Source organism: Sinocyclocheilus rhinocerous, unplaced genomic scaffold (genome assembly GCF_001515625.1).
Source record: "Sinocyclocheilus rhinocerous isolate Xijiao unplaced genomic scaffold, SAMN03320098_v1.1 scaffold304, whole genome shotgun sequence".
NCBI lineage: Eukaryota > Metazoa > Chordata > Actinopteri > Cypriniformes > Cyprinidae > Sinocyclocheilus > Sinocyclocheilus rhinocerous.
Window position 1 is genome coordinate 2252120 of NW_015659941.1, and position 18144 is coordinate 2270263.

Consider the following 18144-nt stretch of genomic DNA (forward strand, 5'->3'; position numbering starts at 1 on the left):
TGTGAGAGAGAGAGAGAGAGAGAGAGAGAGGGTCACATCACAGTGGAGTCAGCTGTCTTAACCGTGGCTTGTGTACTGCAAACACATACCAGCTTCATCACTGTGTCTGTCACGCGACTCTGTTCCCCTTTCGGGCTCTGTCTTTACGTTTATTTTGAAATATGAAGCTCGCAATTATGGTAAGGGGCGTTACATTTCCGACGAGTGCTTGCGGTGTTCGGCCAATCACAATGCACTGGGTCAGCTGGCCAATCAGAGCAGACTGCGCTTGTGGGAAGGAGGGACTTTGTAGAAAACTAAGCGTTTGAGAGAGGCGGGGCATAGAGGACCTACAATAATGTGCAGTATTTGAAAAATAATGTGTTTTTTGAACATTAAAGCATGTCAACATATTCTGTTAAACCAAATACACAAAATAATTATCTTTAAAAAAGCATCATATGACCCCTTTAAATAATAAAAGTTTGTTCCTTGATGACATCATCATCCAGGAAGTGACAACATGCTGAGGGACGTCATCAACACCAACATCAGTGAGTATTAGCAATGATTTGATGAATTCTGTGATTTTTTTTGTGGTGTTTGTTGGTTTTTGACACTCTAAAATGTTCCATATTGTTACATAAATCAGTGTGATAGCATACAATTAATAAGCTCATGAAAGATAAGACTGTCACTCCCTCACTGAGCAATCTTTCAAACGTATTTATGAATCCCTTCACCTTTGAAGACATTTCCAAAGGGAGGTGTTGTCTGATTCCAAAAAAAATATAGCAAAGTAACACACATTCTCACACCTCACACACTGTTTCAAAAGCCTGTTTCACCACGTAATCTTAATTAAAGTATGTAGATAATCCTATTAGTCAAAGTCTGACCAGGGTTACTACACATTCTGTTATTTGGGACAAAGCACAAAAGCATTTCTTATGTACTTGCACTAACAAAAATTACCATGGTATTTCCATGGTATCTTAGAAGTACACAGGGTACTTCTTGTTAGTAAATACCATGATACTGTAATACCATAGTATTTATACCATGCATTACAATTATTCAGAATCATGGTAGATGTTTAAATGCCAGAGTACACTCTAAAAAATGCTGGGTTGTTTCAACCCAACTTTGGGTCAAATATGGACTAACCCAACCATTGGGCTACATTTTAAATTTTTAACCCAAAAGTTGGGTTAGTCCATATTTGACCCAAAGTTGGGTTGAAACAACCCAGCATTTTTTAGAGTGTACTGTTCCAACTAATAACACGGTACCAGCACATTATATTTTCGTAAAAGTGGATATTATGTCTGAGCAATAGTATAATAATATCATATTTATACATTTGCTCTAAAATGAACTAATTTGAATGAATCAGAAGTGAAGGTAACACATGCTAGTGGTAAAATCTTTAAAATCATGATATTAATATTTTCGTCGTTGTTCATTAATTATGAATTACTGTTCAAAAAATTTTGGTCATAATGATTTTTAATGTTTTTAAAAGTCTCCGATGCTCACCAAGGCTACATTTATTGTGCAATATTATTAAAATGTAAAATATCTGTTTTCAATTTTCTATATATATACATTTATATAATATACTGATTTGCTGCTTAAGAAACATTTTTTATTACCAAAATTGAAAACATTTGCGCTGCTTAATTTTTTGTGGAAGCAGTGAATTTTTCAGGATCTTGAAGTAAAATATATTTTTTTAAATGAAAAACTTTTTTTTACATTATAAATGTCTTTACTGTGTTAATGTTAATGTGAGTAATAATTTCTTTTAAAAAATCTAGCTGACTTTATTTTTTATATAAACTAATATTGAATATGTAAATATTCAACATATCACCTAGTCCACGTAGTGGGATGGAATATTGCAACTCCTATTATTTTGAGTCTAATCAACGACTTCATTCATGCTGGAAATGGAAGTTACTCCCTTGTTTCCTTTTTGCAGTTTTTTATCTTTGCCCTCTACTCCTTTTTCCTCTGTTCTTCACCACAGCCACTCCCCCACACTCATCCCTCCTTGTCATCCTCCTAGGCTCGTGCTATCTATTGTAATCTATCTTTTCTACCTCCCCTTTCCTCACTGAGATGATCTGTTAACATCTGTCGTCTATGCGGACCGTAGGGTCGTGGGAAACCAGGAGATGGTTTTAGACTCTAGATGTCACACACATACCTGAGCTCACATGCAAAAACATATAGATGCATAAACAGACATTTTTATGTTTACTTTGTGCATTTTGCATGTATGAAATGTGATATCAAATTAGCAAAATGAACCAAACAACAGGTAGTGCACCTATTAAAAGACACCTATTCAATTTAATTTTTATTTATTTCCTTGAGGTCCTCTTTGGTAAAAAGGTGTTGTTTTCCTTTTTTTAGCTTTGTTTCTGGTCCTCTTGCTATTTTTAAGTCACTCTCCAGCAAACCTTGCACAATATTTTCGCATCCGCTCATAAGCACACAGTTAAGCTCACCCTGCAGGTGTCTGCTCCTGTAATGGTCCTTTGGTTTGTTTGGATGGGCTCTGGCGTTTCCATCACATTTTGGCTGTTCGAATCTACAGCAAGAGAGAGAAGAAAAAACAGAGAAGGAATGAGAGTGAATACAAAGCATTATTGTTAGACGGTGAGTCCAACGGCTGAAACATTCCACCAATGCTAAGAAAAATGTTTAGATTTTGTTTTAAATAGCACAAAGACCAAAATAACATAATGTTGAATACAGATTATCTTTTCTTCACCATTGTGATGTATATTGCAAAATAATAATGATATGATATGTACGATACATAAATGTGCTCCAATCATTGCCAGGCGACCTGCCCAAATAACAGAGAAAGAGAGAGAGAGAGAGGAGGCTGATGGGAAGGTAGCACTTCCATGCGTGCTCTAATGCGCTGTTTGGCACACTGCCAGAGGCTTTGTTAACTCAATACCACATTCAGTGATGGTCAGAAATCCACAGCATCGCTCCATAACACCCCTGCAGCTCATTAAATGTGCCTCTGAATACAGAGAGTGTCACTGACCCCTGGCAAACACACTCACAATGATTTGTCATTCTGCCAGGTTTCTTGATCAGATTTGGGCCGGTTGAGCAGCCCACCTGTTAGCAGATGAGTATTTAATCAGAATAATTTGCTGGTATATTTAGCTTTTCTTAACGACTGCAGAGCAGAAAGCTGCACTCGAAATGTTAAAAGAGACTGAATGAGATTAGGCCAAGTACTGGCCCCTGAGAGACTCCAAAGCTCAATTTTGTACCCCATAGTAAGTGAAAGAATGAGACCTGCCCCGGGTGTATATTAGATGTACTGTACTGAACAGGTCAACTGGCACTTACCATTTTAAAAGCCAAGTGGTTGGTTTTTCCTTTCAATAGAGACAAACTGCTTAAGTTGTATTCTGGCAACTAAATAAGGACGGATTTGTTTCTTGGAGGCGCCAGAGGCATTTTAAAGTGTTTAAAATAACATTTTGTTAAAGCTGATGTTAAAGGGCTAGTTCACCTAAAAATAAAAATTGGCTGAAAAGTTACTCATTCTCAGGACATCCAAGATGTAGATGAGTTTGTTTCTTTGTCGGAACAGATTTGGAGAAATTTAGCATTACATCACTTGCTCACTAATGGATCCTCTGCAGTGAATGGGTGCCGTCAGAATTTGGGTCCAAACAGCTGATGAAAACATCACAATAATCCACACCACTCCAGTCCATCAATTAATATCTTGTGAAGTGAAAAGCAACGCTTCTAACTTCAAACTGTTGCTTCAAGCTAAAATATGAGTCATCTATTATATTGCTTTCTCCAGTGAAAAAATAGTTTCACCTGAATCGAGACAGAAATATGCACAGATCAAGCACCGTTTACAAGCAAAAACAGTCCAAAAGAGTTCTAAACAAATATGTTGATGGATGTTGAAGAGGACAACAGTGGATGGGCTTTTTCATTGGAGGAATTGTTATAATAGATTATGGTCTCATATGTTGGCCAGAAGCAACCTTTTAAACTTAAAACAGCTTATTAATGGATTTGTTTCTTACAATCACACAGTTATTTGCTTCACAAGATGTTAATTGATGGTCTGTGGTCGTGTGGATTATTGTGATGTTTTTATCAGCTATTTGGACTTTTGTTCTGACGGCACCCATTCACTGCAGATGATCCACTGGTGAGCAACATTTCTCCAATCTGTTCCAATGAAAAAACAACCTCATCTACATTTTCATTTGTGGGTGAACTATTCCCTTAAAATGCATTGTATAAATAATATCCTATTAGTTGTACTTTTCACCTGTTTTTTATGTACTGTGCTTTAAAAAAAATCCTATATTGAGTTTATTACCTTGTGGATGTTCCAGGTATGGGTCGTCCAGTGTCCACCAGGACACACCAGCAGTACCCGGTGGAGGGATGGCACTGAACGGGTTTGTAGAGGCCACCGTGAACACATTCCGGCACAAAAACCGCTTCGTTTTTATGTTGTCGTGCTTCTTCCTGTGCTGACAGCTGCTCCTGATCACACGAGGTCGCTGAGGTAAAGTGAGGCAGAGGAAAGGAGTGAAACACTGCAGGAGACACAATATGAGTGAGTAAGTGTCAGTGTTCTCTGTGGTGAAAAGAAGCCAAGCATCTGTGTTTCTGTACAATGAAAGGAGACAGTGACCAGGAGCTGTCAAGCTCCAAAAAGTAACTTCTCCTTAAAATTTCCATAAAAGTAGTACATAAGACAATGCACAATAGCTTGTGAGGACTAGAATATAACAGGCTTTTTCTGAAATCTAAAAAAAAGTTCCAAAAAATCCAATGTTTGACATATCTAATTCCATGATTTTGGAAGGATGCTGTCCGATGTTGAAAGAATTTATAATAAATTTAAATTGAATTACATTAAAATGTTTATTCTATCTTATTTTTATTTATTATATAATATGTATATATATATATATATATATATGTGTGTGTGTGTGTGTGTGTGTGTTAATAAATAAATCTTTAATACATCTACATTTATTATTACATTTTAATCAAATTAATTACACTTAACTGGCAGTTGTGCAAATCAATGTATAAAATGTCAATTAAAAAACCTTAGAAATCTATATACTGATAGATAAGCATTGTATTTATTAAATATGATATCTCATGATCCTGTGAGTGTGATTCATCTGGTTAAAGGAATGTATGCTGTCTGATGTTAATTAAAACAATTAATAATACATTTAAAGTAGTTACATTTAGTTGAATTAAAACACATTTAATGAAAGTTGAACGAATCAATTAAATACATATATTGTTTTTTATTTTACTTTTTCAACTTGCAATTCCATTCATACTGAGAATTAAGCATTGCATTAAGTCTGATGTTGAAAGAATTAATAATACATTTAAATTAATTACATTTAAATCAAATTTGAATTGAATCCATTAAATTTAATTGAACAAATTAATTAAATGCATATATTTTTATAACTTATGATTCTATATTGAGAAATAAGCATTACATTCATCAAATATCCATGGTTATCTCTAAAGCTCATTTGAATTCGTTTCAGCTCATGTTATGGGGCCTTCATACAAGAACGCTGCCTATGAAGTCAATGACTGACTGGACGGTGAGGCCTTGGACACAGCCGTGCAGAGATGGATGGACAGCATGTTGGAGGGGGTAAGAGAGTCAGAGAGAGTGAAAGTGAGAGCTTGTGCTTTATCTGCAGCCTGCGGGAATGTTTATGACATTAAGAAGTTAAAGACTGCACAGGGCTCCTGCTGCTCGACCAGCATAAATATTTACACATTGTCTCTGGGTGCCTGCATTTGCTGTGTCTTTGAATGAAGATAGTGACCTTGAGCAGAGAATCGCTGCATAAAACACATTGTTTTGGCAAAACAGTGGCATCTTAGCGCTTCCTTTCAATCCTCCAAGAGACACAACGACAGCCCCAAACACATGAATGATCCATATGGAGCACAACCTTTGAGCCATGAGATTTCTCTGCATCAGGAACCAATCATCTCATGTGCCACAACACAGCTCTCCAGCAATGCTTTGAGCCGCCTGATCTAATGCAAGCAAGATTATTTTTAAAAAAAAATGTGTGTGTCTGTGAGAGAGAGAGAGAGGGAGAGATGATATGTGGTTTCTAATGTATTCTGTGGCAGCACAAAATATGGTTGTCAGTCACAGACGAAGGGTGAACAAACTCCAGGCTAAAAGTAGTCTAATGTTAGTGTATTCTATTAACTACGCACACTGTATCTTATTAGGAAAGTAGGCTGCTAGATATGGATGTCATGTCATAAAATAGTTTTAATACGACTGAATTTGTATTTAAACTGATTATGATTTAATAAAACATATTGTAAGCTCATTATAACGCATACATTTCGGTTATTCATACAGCGAATAAATTATATACAGAAGTCACGCAGAACATTTACATTATCAAAGAAAATGATCACTGACTTCAGTCTAGCGTGTTTAAGCAATGTTTTATAATCGATGAAACTGCCTACACTGTGAAATAAATCTCTTACATCGCACTTACATCTGCACTTGTTTGTGATGAGAGAATTTGAGAGAATGTATTGAATGATGAGAGAATTTATTCAGTCGGCGAGCGTGTGCACTGAACAAACCTGACTAATCAGAACGCAATCTCAAAAGCTGACATTGTGAACATAGACTAGTGTTTGTAGTGTTTTGCTATGTGGTTATCAGGGTGTTGCTATGCAGTGATTTTAAAGCGTTAAATATTAGTACTGTAATATTATAATACTAGTATCTGATATTACATATACTACTCTATATACTGAAATATATCACAAAAATGCATTTAAAGTCATGCAGCCCTGTTTCTGCACTGTTGCTAAGCTGATCTGAGTGTTTTTAAGTGCATTTCTATGCAGTTGCTAAGGTTTTCAGGGTGGTTGCTAAGCTGTTTTGAGTGGTATTTAGTGCAGTGCTATGCGTTTGCTAAGGTATTCTCTCTCCCACATCCGTTTATAGTTACCCTCTCTATTTCTCTGTGGTGTTGTCAGATCTTTGGCTTCATGTGAGCATTGTTTTAGAAAATGTTGCCATGGGTTTTTCTCTTCTTTTTTTTTAACCCAGAGACATCTTTTCTTTGCCTCTGTCTTTCGTTCAATTCTATTCTGAGCGTCTCTGAATAGTGCTAATCACCCTTTAGACCTCAACGAATCAGCCGTAATCAAAACCATCAGCGTTCACTGCACTGCACTGACATTTTATTGATTGTAAATCAAGAGGTCTTTACAATCAAGCTATTCACACACACACACAGACACACACACAAACGAGTCTATTCAGAAACACACAAACTCTGTAATAATGTCATCAGAATTAGATTTTTTACTGAGTTCATGTCGTCATTTTTTCCCAGATGGGTTTTAATGACATCTTTGTTGATTCCTTCATTAGATCAACATGTCAGGCAATGGCTGAGTGCCACAGTGAGCTGGATCTTCACATATGTGCTTCAGTCAGAGAGAGAGAGAGTGTGTGTGTGTGTGTGTGTGTGTGTGTGTGTTTGAGCAACTACAGCAACAGTTTCATAATACTTACAGATAAGCATCTGTCTTTGTCTTTTTTGCTTTCTCTTTCTATTACCATACAAAATAAATAAAATAAAATAAAATAAATAAAAATAAGGTAAAATATCTCAACTGTTTCCTAGTTTCCTAAAACTAGCCCTAAAAAAACAAACAAAAAAGAAACTGTAATTGAAAATAAAATAGAATAATAAAAATAACAAAAAATAAAATAAAAAAATAGATATGGCTGAGTGCCACAGTGAGCTGGATCTTCACATATGTGCTTCTGTGAGAGAGAGAGAGTGTGTGTGTGTGTGTGTGTGTGTGTGTGTGTTTGAGCAACTACAGCAACAGTTTCATAATACTTACAGATAAGCATCTGTCTTTGTCTTTTTTGCTTTCTCTTTCTATTACCATACAAAATAAATAAAATAAAATAAAATAAATAAAAATAAGGTAAAATATCTCAACTGTTTCCTAGTTTCCTAAAACTAGCCCTAAAAAAACAAACAAAAAAGAAACTGTAATTGAAAATAAAATAGAATAATAAAAATAACAAAAAATAAAATAAAAAAATAGATTTAAAAAATTGCAAATTAGTAATGCTACACTGGCAGCTAATCAAAAGAAATAGGATAAACACTAAAATTACTATAACTAAAACTGTAATTCGGTCAGGACCACTATCGTCAAAGATGATTGACAATTAGCATACAGTTTGGATTGGCGGTATGGTTCTGTTCTGGGCAAGAACTCCCTGCGCATCCATGCAGCCTAGCATGGATGAGAGCAGGGAGAGCAGCAATAACCCCCCCAGGGTAAACAGAACAGAACCAACATAAATGTATTGCAGATATCGTTAAAGTTCAATAATGTTATGTACACATTTTAGAATTAGTCTGATTCAAAGGAGAATCAGAAGGCTGAATCCTGACTGACAGAGGAGGAGTTGGGGATGGAGGAGGGTAATTAGCTATTGAGCAATGCGAAAACTGCTGATAATACTGAGGGACCTTATATATGAATGCTTAGATAGGTGTCGTATTCCCATAGGTTGATGGGGATCAGCTGAGAGTCAGCTGATGCGAGCTTGACTAACGTGACCTGCCTGAACTAACGCTACGCTAGATTTGTAAAACTAAAACTAAACTATAGAAATATATATATACACTAATAAAAATGACAAAAACATATAACAAAATTAGAACAAAAAATAAAACGAAAACTGAAATAAAAAAAATAAAAGCTAATTCAAAATATTAATAAATATTATAATAGGATGCAAATGATAGTAAAAATGACACTAAATGATCTCCAGCTTCTAAGATGTTTCTCCTAGTAATTTTCCATGTGGTTCCTTTAGTTTCAGAATAGATCTTTGACAAGACACCATAATTAAAATGTAGGTATTTATCATGCACTCAATCATTTCTCATTAAATTCTTCAAAGATCAGATGATCTGGACTATCAATTGGCCATAAAAAAGGAAATTACAAAATCAGATTTCTTTAATTGCTCAATTGTTTCTCCTAGACAGTAATGAGATTAAATTGAGAACAGATGGAGACTTCTGTTTAAGGGCCTTGCATCTAAAATGTCACAAAAAGTCTGCGAAAAGTTTTGAGATCTGAATATGAACTCAATATGACAATTCTCATACAATTATTTCAGTTTCAAGATATCTGATCTATACTATTCCTATTAGTTTTAAAGGGGACATTAATTGAGACTGTTTAGGTTTTTTAGGGATTAAAAAAAGGAGTGAATGGATTTTTTCATTGTAGGTTGGTTGTGTCCACACATTTATATGCAAACACCATGTAAAAGTGAATTTTGCATCCGATGTCCTCTTTAAAGCTCTATAATCATTCTGTATGTCAACAGGTGTCTCGTTTGACTGTTTTTCTTATTTCAGCAGACACATCAAGAGACAAAGTTGATACTCAAACTGCAAAGTCCACTGATATTTTAGCATTTTACGATTTTCTGTCTTCTCCTAAATACCAAAACCAGTCTGGCTCTGTTAGCATTTTGTGTTGAAAAGTGACAACAGATGTTTGTCGGTAACTCACATTGTGTTCTTGTCCTGTTTTGTCGGCTGCGGACCTGTTCTGTCCAGAGTGTGGGGTACTGAGAGATGATGTCTAAAACACACACACGAATGCACAAAACATTAGTTCTGTCTCAAACCCTAGTGAGCGCTCAACCTACACGGCATTTAAAGGCTTCATTGGCACTCACCTTCCTCATCAGCGGACGGCTGGGTTTCCACTACGAAAAACGTTGGCGGATCTGCATTTAGAATGGAGAAGATTTGCAAGGAAACTACAATTACGAGAGTCAGCTAAACAGTCACATCGCATGATCCGTAACGCATTTGCACATTGCCCGGCCAGGACAGATTCGAGAGATGGAGGGACAGAATATAACAGAGGAAGAGGATAAACTGAAGAAAACAAACAGGCAGATAAAGGGTTAAAGGAGGTTTAGTGGTTACAATTGACTCACTGAAAGAAAGAAAAAAACAGTTTAAGCATTCAATCTCTTTGCTTGACACCATAAAACACACATTTATAATGACAAAAAGCAGTGTAGTTCAAATATAGAAGTCTGTAAATGCAAAAATTGAAAAGTGACAAAAATACGCAAAACAGCGTCCAAAGTTAACACTCGCCAAGCACTAAATGTGAGTAACATTTGGCTGAAGTGACTTGAAAAATGTTACTCAGCAACTTTATAATGATTTACAACACAATGCATGGCTTTTTAAGACTTATTCTTTGGATAATTGTTGAACATTATCATTATCATTATCATTTAATCCCCATTCCTTTGACAAATTAAGGCATAAAAAGGTCTTAATTCGGAGCAGTACTTTTAAAATCATAAAGTCATGGCAAAAATGTTGCATGAACTGCAAAAAAAATGCATGTATTACTCAGTATTTTTCTGTTCTTTTCCAATGCAAACATCTAAATAACCTTAAATCAACACACTTGAGATGCAACATGAATTTGAACAAAATTAAGTGAGTTCGTTTAAAACCAGAACAAACATCTGCCAAAGGGGTATGAAAATCTGTTTCCCCATTGAATTAAGTAGAGTTTTCTGAGCCCATTGGCAGATATTTGATCTTGTTTTAATACTTCACTTAATTCTGATCAATTTCTCAGAAAACAAGACATCTTAATGACATTTGCACTGGGAAACAAGACAAAAATACTGAGAAAGAACTTAACTTTTTTGTAGTGTGATCAGAAGGAAGAGTAAAAGTTTTTTCCATATCGATACTGGTTGGGTTTACTTGGTCTTAAAATCTTAAGAAGTATTATATATAGTCAAGAAGTCATATATATATACAGTATATAGTCATATATACATACATATATATAATTGATGAGAACAATAATGTATTTCTAAATAAAAAACAATGCAAAATAAATTTTCATGACTGGTAAGAAATATGTATGGCTGGCAAAACATGAATTTTGGACACTGTTTGCAAAAATAAGCCGCCTTCCCTGTAAAAAAAAAAAAACGAATGTTTTAGTTTAGTTCAGATTTTAGTGATCTGCAGAACAGGCATGCAAGAAAGCGGACATATGTGTTATGTGTGCAGACGGGGATGAAGGAACATCTCTAGACGCTGGCCACAGGAATCTAAAATGCTGAGAGCTGCAGGTGTGGTTAACCTCAGCAGGGTCACCATTAACTCATCAGAGGTCATCAACTGCCCCTTCTCTCCTTTGGTGTGTTTTTCTCTACTAGCATCTTTGGGAAAAAGTTGGGGAACAGCCACTGTCAGCACACTGATGAAGTGATAAAGTATTACGAGATTCGACCCTGTTATTTATATGACTCTAAAATTTCAGTGTAGCTCAACACATCAATGATTTTCTATGTTTTTGTGGCTTTTTGCCTTTTATTTGATAGGACAGCCCTAAAGCGACAGGAAATGGTGGGAAGAAGGAGAAGGCGTGGGATCGGGAAATGACCCAAGACGCAAAGCCAGGTCATCATTGTGCTATGTGCACTACTGACCAGGCCACACCTCTGACAATGGATCTGTTCCAAAACCTAGTGAGCTGCATTCTAAGGCAGCATCCTAACCATCATGGGATCTTATAAGTGACTGATTTGGAACGCTTCACTGCAATAAATGTATTTTCTTCCTCAATATGTTTATCTTCTTTTTCCTTACAAATATCCAAACATTTATATATATATATATATATATATATATATATATATATATAACCTAGTAAGGATTTTTGAGGCAGCTTGCTAGTTTTTGAAATGATGTGGAAAGCAAAATACCAGCTTTTCTGGCGACTGAACATGATTAAATTTTCCATTATATTACAGTTACAGTTATAACTTTTTAATAGGTATACTTGGAAATTTGACATTTCATAAGTAAAATCATTTTTAATCAATACACACTTTAGAAGAGGTAAAACATCTACAAAATAAACTTCAACAAAAACCTTCACATCTCCCATAGCTGATTGTTTAAACTGAAAAAGACATTCAACTTAAAACTGAGGAAAAAAAAGACCAAAAAAAAAAAAAGGGTGATTATCTGGAGATCAGGTGGTCTGTTTTGTTTCTTAAAAGGAGGGAATCAGTGCCATTAGTAGTGCATGAGAAAGCTCTTCATCTGGAAAGAAGAGAAATGATGTCCAGGTAAAGTGGTTAATGTTCACTGCAGTGCTATGACAAAACTGTGAAGCCCTTCGATTTCATTTTAACGACTGTGAAAAGCAAAGGCTGTTATTACAGCGTCTCCCTGTTTAACGACTCCAACATACGACCATTTACTTTCAGCCCTGAAGCAACTTCAGCACTCTCAATTCACAAAATATTAGAATGGCAAGCCGTAACTCGCAGTACAGACACACACACACACACACACATTAAAACGTAGCTGCCAGTACAGATTGTCAATCATGAAAGTCTTTACCATATCAAAATAAACCGTTTTTACCTGATTTTCCTGGTTCCTTCGGATTCACTTTACCGTTCTTGGACCCTGAAAATCAACAGGACAATCACAGGTTACTCACACTAAGATTTTAGCAAATCTACACCTAGAATTTAGTTCATTCTTAACTGGACTATAACATTCAAATGTGTCCTGTAGATCAGAGCAAGTCTTCCAGGAATGGGTAATTTGAAATTACTTACGCTTTTAATTATGCATTCAACCTCTACAGAGGAACATGATAATGTTATGGAGGTTGCAGGGGGTAAAAACCATATGACACTCTCTTGGAGTAAAAGAGCAAGAATGTTTGAGTTGGGCGCTTCGCCTGCCAAACGCACATTTGTTTTGTGATGCTCCCCCAGACCTAACTGATTAAGCTGTTGCATGTGCAATTAAATCTAATTGGTCCTTTTCTAGTGAAGCTGTGGTTAAAGCCAAGCCAACAATGTTATGATCCAGGAACCCATGGCCTGCAGTGATTGAGTTTCAGTTTTGTGCGTGAGTGTGTGTTTAATGCAGTGCTATGCTAGTTTACTGCATGTGGCTTCGGTTATGTGGTATTGTTATGCTGGAACGTTTCTGTAGATTAGGATTAGCTCTGTTCCGGCATCTCTCAGTGCTATCACTGGCTTAGACGCTGAGTTTCTGCATTTCTCTGTTGATTTATATTCCTAAACAACTATAATGTGCCAAAACATTGAGATTGTGTAATCACTGTTTGGAATCACTTCCGAGTACTATTCATGATGTGAAAATCTCTTTTGAAAACAAAGAAGATGTGACTGAAGCACGGAGTAGAATAAAGGCATGAAAAACACAGCAGAGGTAGAAGTATGGTACCTTGGCATTGAGGTTTCTTATTGGCTACTGCTGAGCCGCTGATGGGTCTGCCACTGGGTGTCACACACCAGCAATAACCAGTGTAGCTGTGGCACTGAACCTGTTAGTCAAATACAGCAGAGATCAAGAAAAAAGACAGAGAGAGGCAGAAAAATTGAGAAATCTGACAGTGAAATTGTTAAAGGTGTAAAATCCTACAATATGCCGTCTGTTCGTCTGTCTAACCATCCATCCATCAGTCTGTCCATGTAACGTTCTAAATTTTCCTCTATCTATCTATCTATCTATCTATCTATCTGTCTGTCTGTCTGTCTGTCTGTCTAACCATCCATCCATCCATCCATCAGTCTATCCATCTATCATTCTAAATTTTCCTCTATCTATCTATCTTTCTATCTATCTATCTATCTATCTATCTATCTATCTATCTATCTATCTATCTATCTATCTATCTAACCATCCATCCATCCATCAGTCTGTCCATCTATCGTTCAAAATTTTCCTTGATCTATCTATCTATCTATCTATCTATCTATCTATCTGTCTGTCTGTCTGTCTGTCTGGCTGTCTGTCTGTCTGTCTGTCTGTCTGTCTGTCTGGCTGTCTGTCTGTCTGTCTGTCTGTCTGTCTGTCTGGCTGGCTGGCTGGCTGTCCGTCTGTCCGTCCATCGTTCTATCGTTCTATTGTTTTATCGTTATATAATTCATCTCATACCTCGCTGTAGGTTCCGTCAGGATTGCAGACAGGAACGAACACCTGTGGGAAGAGTTTCTTGGCTTGCTGTTCTGTGTATTTCTTCTCTGCTACACACCTGGACGTATCTGGAGACACAACACAGGTAAATCCAGCAAGTCTGACAAACTATATAACCATCCATGTTATTGTATGGCAAAAATAATACATTCTCATGTCTTAATTTGGTCAGTCAATTCATAGGTAATTTGTTGTGAACTGAAAATGTTCTTTATCCTTATTATCCTGATTATCAAACAGCTAAGTAGTTAACAGTGAGTCAGGACTGCCACTGGAGCCCTCTTAAAAAAATGCATGACACGTCTGCTTTGGAGATCTTGAAAAGTACTATAAACTTGATGATTCATTTGTTCACAAACTCTGTCCATCCTCTTTTCTATATATAAACTTAAACTTTATTTCCCATTATTCCACTTTAAGCACACAGTCACTATTCTGCTCATCGTGTCAGTGTAATATAGAAAACAGAAAGTCTGCAGAGAGCGAGTGCATTAAATTCAAACCGACAGGCGAGTCCTCTGGCGTTCTCTCTCTGACTGATGTGGCACGGGTGTTTTTTCTTTTCTTTTTTTTAGAGGAAATGAAAGAATGGTAATGGCGAAAGAAAATGAAGCAGGAAATAAGACTTGGTTTCTTTTGCAGTGACATGTGACCTCTCAGACACAGAATAATTCAAGATGTTTCGGAAGTGCTGGATCCCTGTGTGTGGTTGGGAATTAGACCAACAGTCCTACTGGAGTCATCACTATCTCTATACCAGTCCAGTGGTAAAACTATCGCAGATCTCGCTCTGTCATTCTGTGTTAAGTCTGTGTGAGCTGATGGTGTCCAGCAGGTTGTAATGCATCTGTATGTACATTTATGTGTGAGTGTGTGTGTGGATGTCGTTGTGGCAGCTGGGCAGAAAATCTTCCAGACCTCAGTGGAGACATAAACTCACTCTCTCCACTGGGCAAATCATTAAAACACTTTTAGTCCGGGATGGCACGAGAGGATAAGCAAGGAACTCAGTGAAAAGGATGGTATACGATGTAAATGCTAACCTATGTATGTACTGTATCATTCAGTTCTGAAAAAAAAATCACTAAAATATAGTACTTAAAATTAGCCATTTTACCCAATGTTTGTGTGCATTATGTATGTTATGCCTATTAGAGTGTCAAGTCAGGTTACATTTATTTATATAACGCTTTATGAAGTACAGATTGTTTTAAATCAGCTTTACCTTAATAAAACAGAAAAATGACAGCGTTAAGGTCTTTGCACACTGAGTCTGAAATTTTAGCATGTTAAAAAATAAATACGACCTCATGTTGTGTCAATCACGTTTACACACTGCCTCTGAAACTTTCGTCCGTCATGAACAAAATCGGACCAGTTTCGATTTTCTGCGTTTTCGCATCCGTAGCAAGCATTTTGATAGGAAAGGATGACGAATACGAAAAAACCTAAGAAAATTTCAGACTCAGTGTGCAAGGACCTTTAATGTTGTCAAATTCATTAATTATGAAAAAAGCAGTTTAAGCTGTAAGTCAGCTCTAGAGAAGATAATAGTGTAATTACTCAGCTAAATTTAGTTCAATAACTGTCAATGTGTCAAGTTCATCGGTCATGAAAAGTTCTTAATTCAGATGAACGTCAATAAGTAGCTCTGCAGAAGGCAATTCAGCTCGAGTCGGTTCAGAATTAATGTCATTATCCAGCTCAATTCAGTTCAAATTTGAGAGACAAATCATATAAAGAGTGCTGAAATAAACTGTTCTCGACTTTGACGTTTGTGCACAGCTGCACGATCCCTGAATGTACTTCCCTTTCCAATCTAATCTTTCCCTTTTGGTTTTCTTTCACTCTCATTTTAGCGGAACATAATTCATCCTCTTTTTGTACCTCTTTCCCTTCTCTCTCTATTTCTCACACCCTCTTTAATCCCGATGTAAGAATGACACATTGTGCTTACTAGTAGGGAAAGAAAGAGTGAGCGGGAGACAGAAAGACAGAAAGAAAGAGAGCTCAGAGCAGAAAAGTGTACAGGGCACGAGAGTCTTCCTGCCGAGCCTAATACAATGAGAGTGTTTGTGAGCCGTTTGACCTTTGACCTCTGTGGTTACTGATGGCGTTCGCCCCTCCCTTCATACAAATGACCACCGATCTCTTACACGTATGAATGCACTACTGTACATTTGTTTTTACACAGGCAAGATCCCCATCAAGATCTTAGCAAAGATGTTTCTCAATTTATGGATTTTGTGAAAATGCACCAATTTTTACCAGTCTTTGTATATTTTTATATACTGCTACGCTTTTGCTATTTCATTTGCATTCCAAATAGAGTGATTTTATAGAAAACATAAAATGGCATTCATAATCCACACTGGATCTTAAGTTTGTCTGTCAGGGTTTAACTGGATAGGCTATAACATTACTGGTTCATATGATTTTTTATTCTGCCAGTGTGGCCTCGGTTACATCATCAGAAAAGTAAAACTGTTTCAGAGCCAAAATTTTAATTTATGGTATTAAATTGAATGATTATTAAATGTGTAAATGTAACTATATTTAATATATTATTAATATATAATATTATTAATAATATATCACATTGAATATATTATTAAAATAAATATTACATTTATAAATATGTTTATAATTTTTAAAATTAAAAATTAAATTGATTAATTAAAGTTTTTCAAAACATTAAACATTCAAACTTTTTTTTTTATTTTAGATGCATAAGGACAATCAGGAGCAAAGTTGAATCTGCATCATTTGTGTCACCTCAAATCATCAACTCGCTATATATTATTAAAATAAATATTACATTTATAAATATGTTTATAATTTTTAAAATTAAAAATTAAATTAATTAATTAAAGTTTTTCAAAACATTAAACATTCAAACTTTTTTTTTTATTTTAGATGCATAAGGACAATCAGGAGCAAAGTTGAATCTGCATCATTTGTGTCACCTCAAATCATCAACTCGCTTCAGATCACTGTTAGTGTGAACGCCTCTTAAGAGTACAATTTGAAATGTCATAGAGGACAATGTGTTGTACTCTGCAAAATCCCGCTCTGTCTCGTCAAAGAAAGATAATTTATCCCTAGATGGATTTAACCCTGCCCGCCTCGACCCTGACCCACAAAGGGCATCAGGCCAACCAGCAGCGGCTCGCGTTTGATTGGTGAACTCTGACCTTTGCATGACCCTCGTATGACTTCCAGCTGAGGGTCACGGCACTTTGCACGGAGAAACTCGCAGCGGGAACTGAAGGTCCGTCCGTCTGATGCACACAGAGGCTTGCGAGGAGCTCCGGAACAATCCATATTGCATTCTTTATCTTGCTCCACACGCAGAAACTGTGAAGATGGACAGAAAGAGATGTTACTAGTTACTGAGCTAAGAATGTGAGCATAAAAATACATAGCACAGAAATATTGGGTAAAATAATAATTTTCATTTAAATAAACAGTTTTTTTACACTTAAAATTACATTTCAATGTAATATTTAAAATTATAATATATTTAGATTTTATAAAAGTTATAAAAAGTTTTATTAAACTTTTAAAAATGTAATATAATTTTATATCAATTCTTATTTATATTTAAAAATATTAACATATATATATATATATATATGAATAATTATTAATATATATGTTCATATTAATTCTATTTCTATTTATATAAATGCATATAAATATATTGTAGTTTATATTTCTATAAACATTTATTTATAATGGTATATAAAAATTTTTTTTATTAATTGTTCATTTTGTTAATTAATTTGTTAGTTTTTCATTTTACTTGTTGCGATCACCATGAAGGATATATTATTTGATGACATCTTTGTCCCAAATAAAGTATCTTAGCAGGCAGCATAATTATTCATTATTTTGGTGCATTTTGCAATTTCAAGTATTATGTTATACTAATAGAAATTTTTCCAGTGCCCCGTTTTTTTTTTTTTTTTTTTTAAGTCGAAAGTAA

General features: G+C 35.6%; 1 protein-coding gene across 2 annotated transcripts in view; it reads right to left on the reverse strand.

The window, feature by feature from the left end:
* Window positions 1–18144, reverse strand: part of smoc2 (SPARC related modular calcium binding 2) — a 42294-nt gene that overhangs the window by 8106 nt on the left and 16044 nt on the right. Inside the window, exons 2-9 of one of the 2 annotated variants that reach the window (XM_016533592.1) lie at window positions 17351–17513; window positions 14118–14224; window positions 13404–13503; window positions 12564–12608; window positions 9818–9901; window positions 9649–9720; window positions 4367–4553; window positions 2496–2578 (exon numbers count right to left, since the gene is read on the reverse strand). In XM_016533592.1, the coding sequence (XP_016389078.1) occupies window positions 2496–2578; window positions 4367–4553; window positions 9649–9720; window positions 9818–9901; window positions 12564–12608; window positions 13404–13503; window positions 14118–14224; window positions 17351–17513 (841 nt within the window). The remainder of the gene's footprint in view (window positions 1–2495; window positions 2579–4366; window positions 4554–9648; window positions 9721–9817; window positions 9902–12563; window positions 12609–13403; window positions 13504–14117; window positions 14225–17350; window positions 17514–18144) is intronic. The other variant, XM_016533593.1, reaches the window with a different exon arrangement.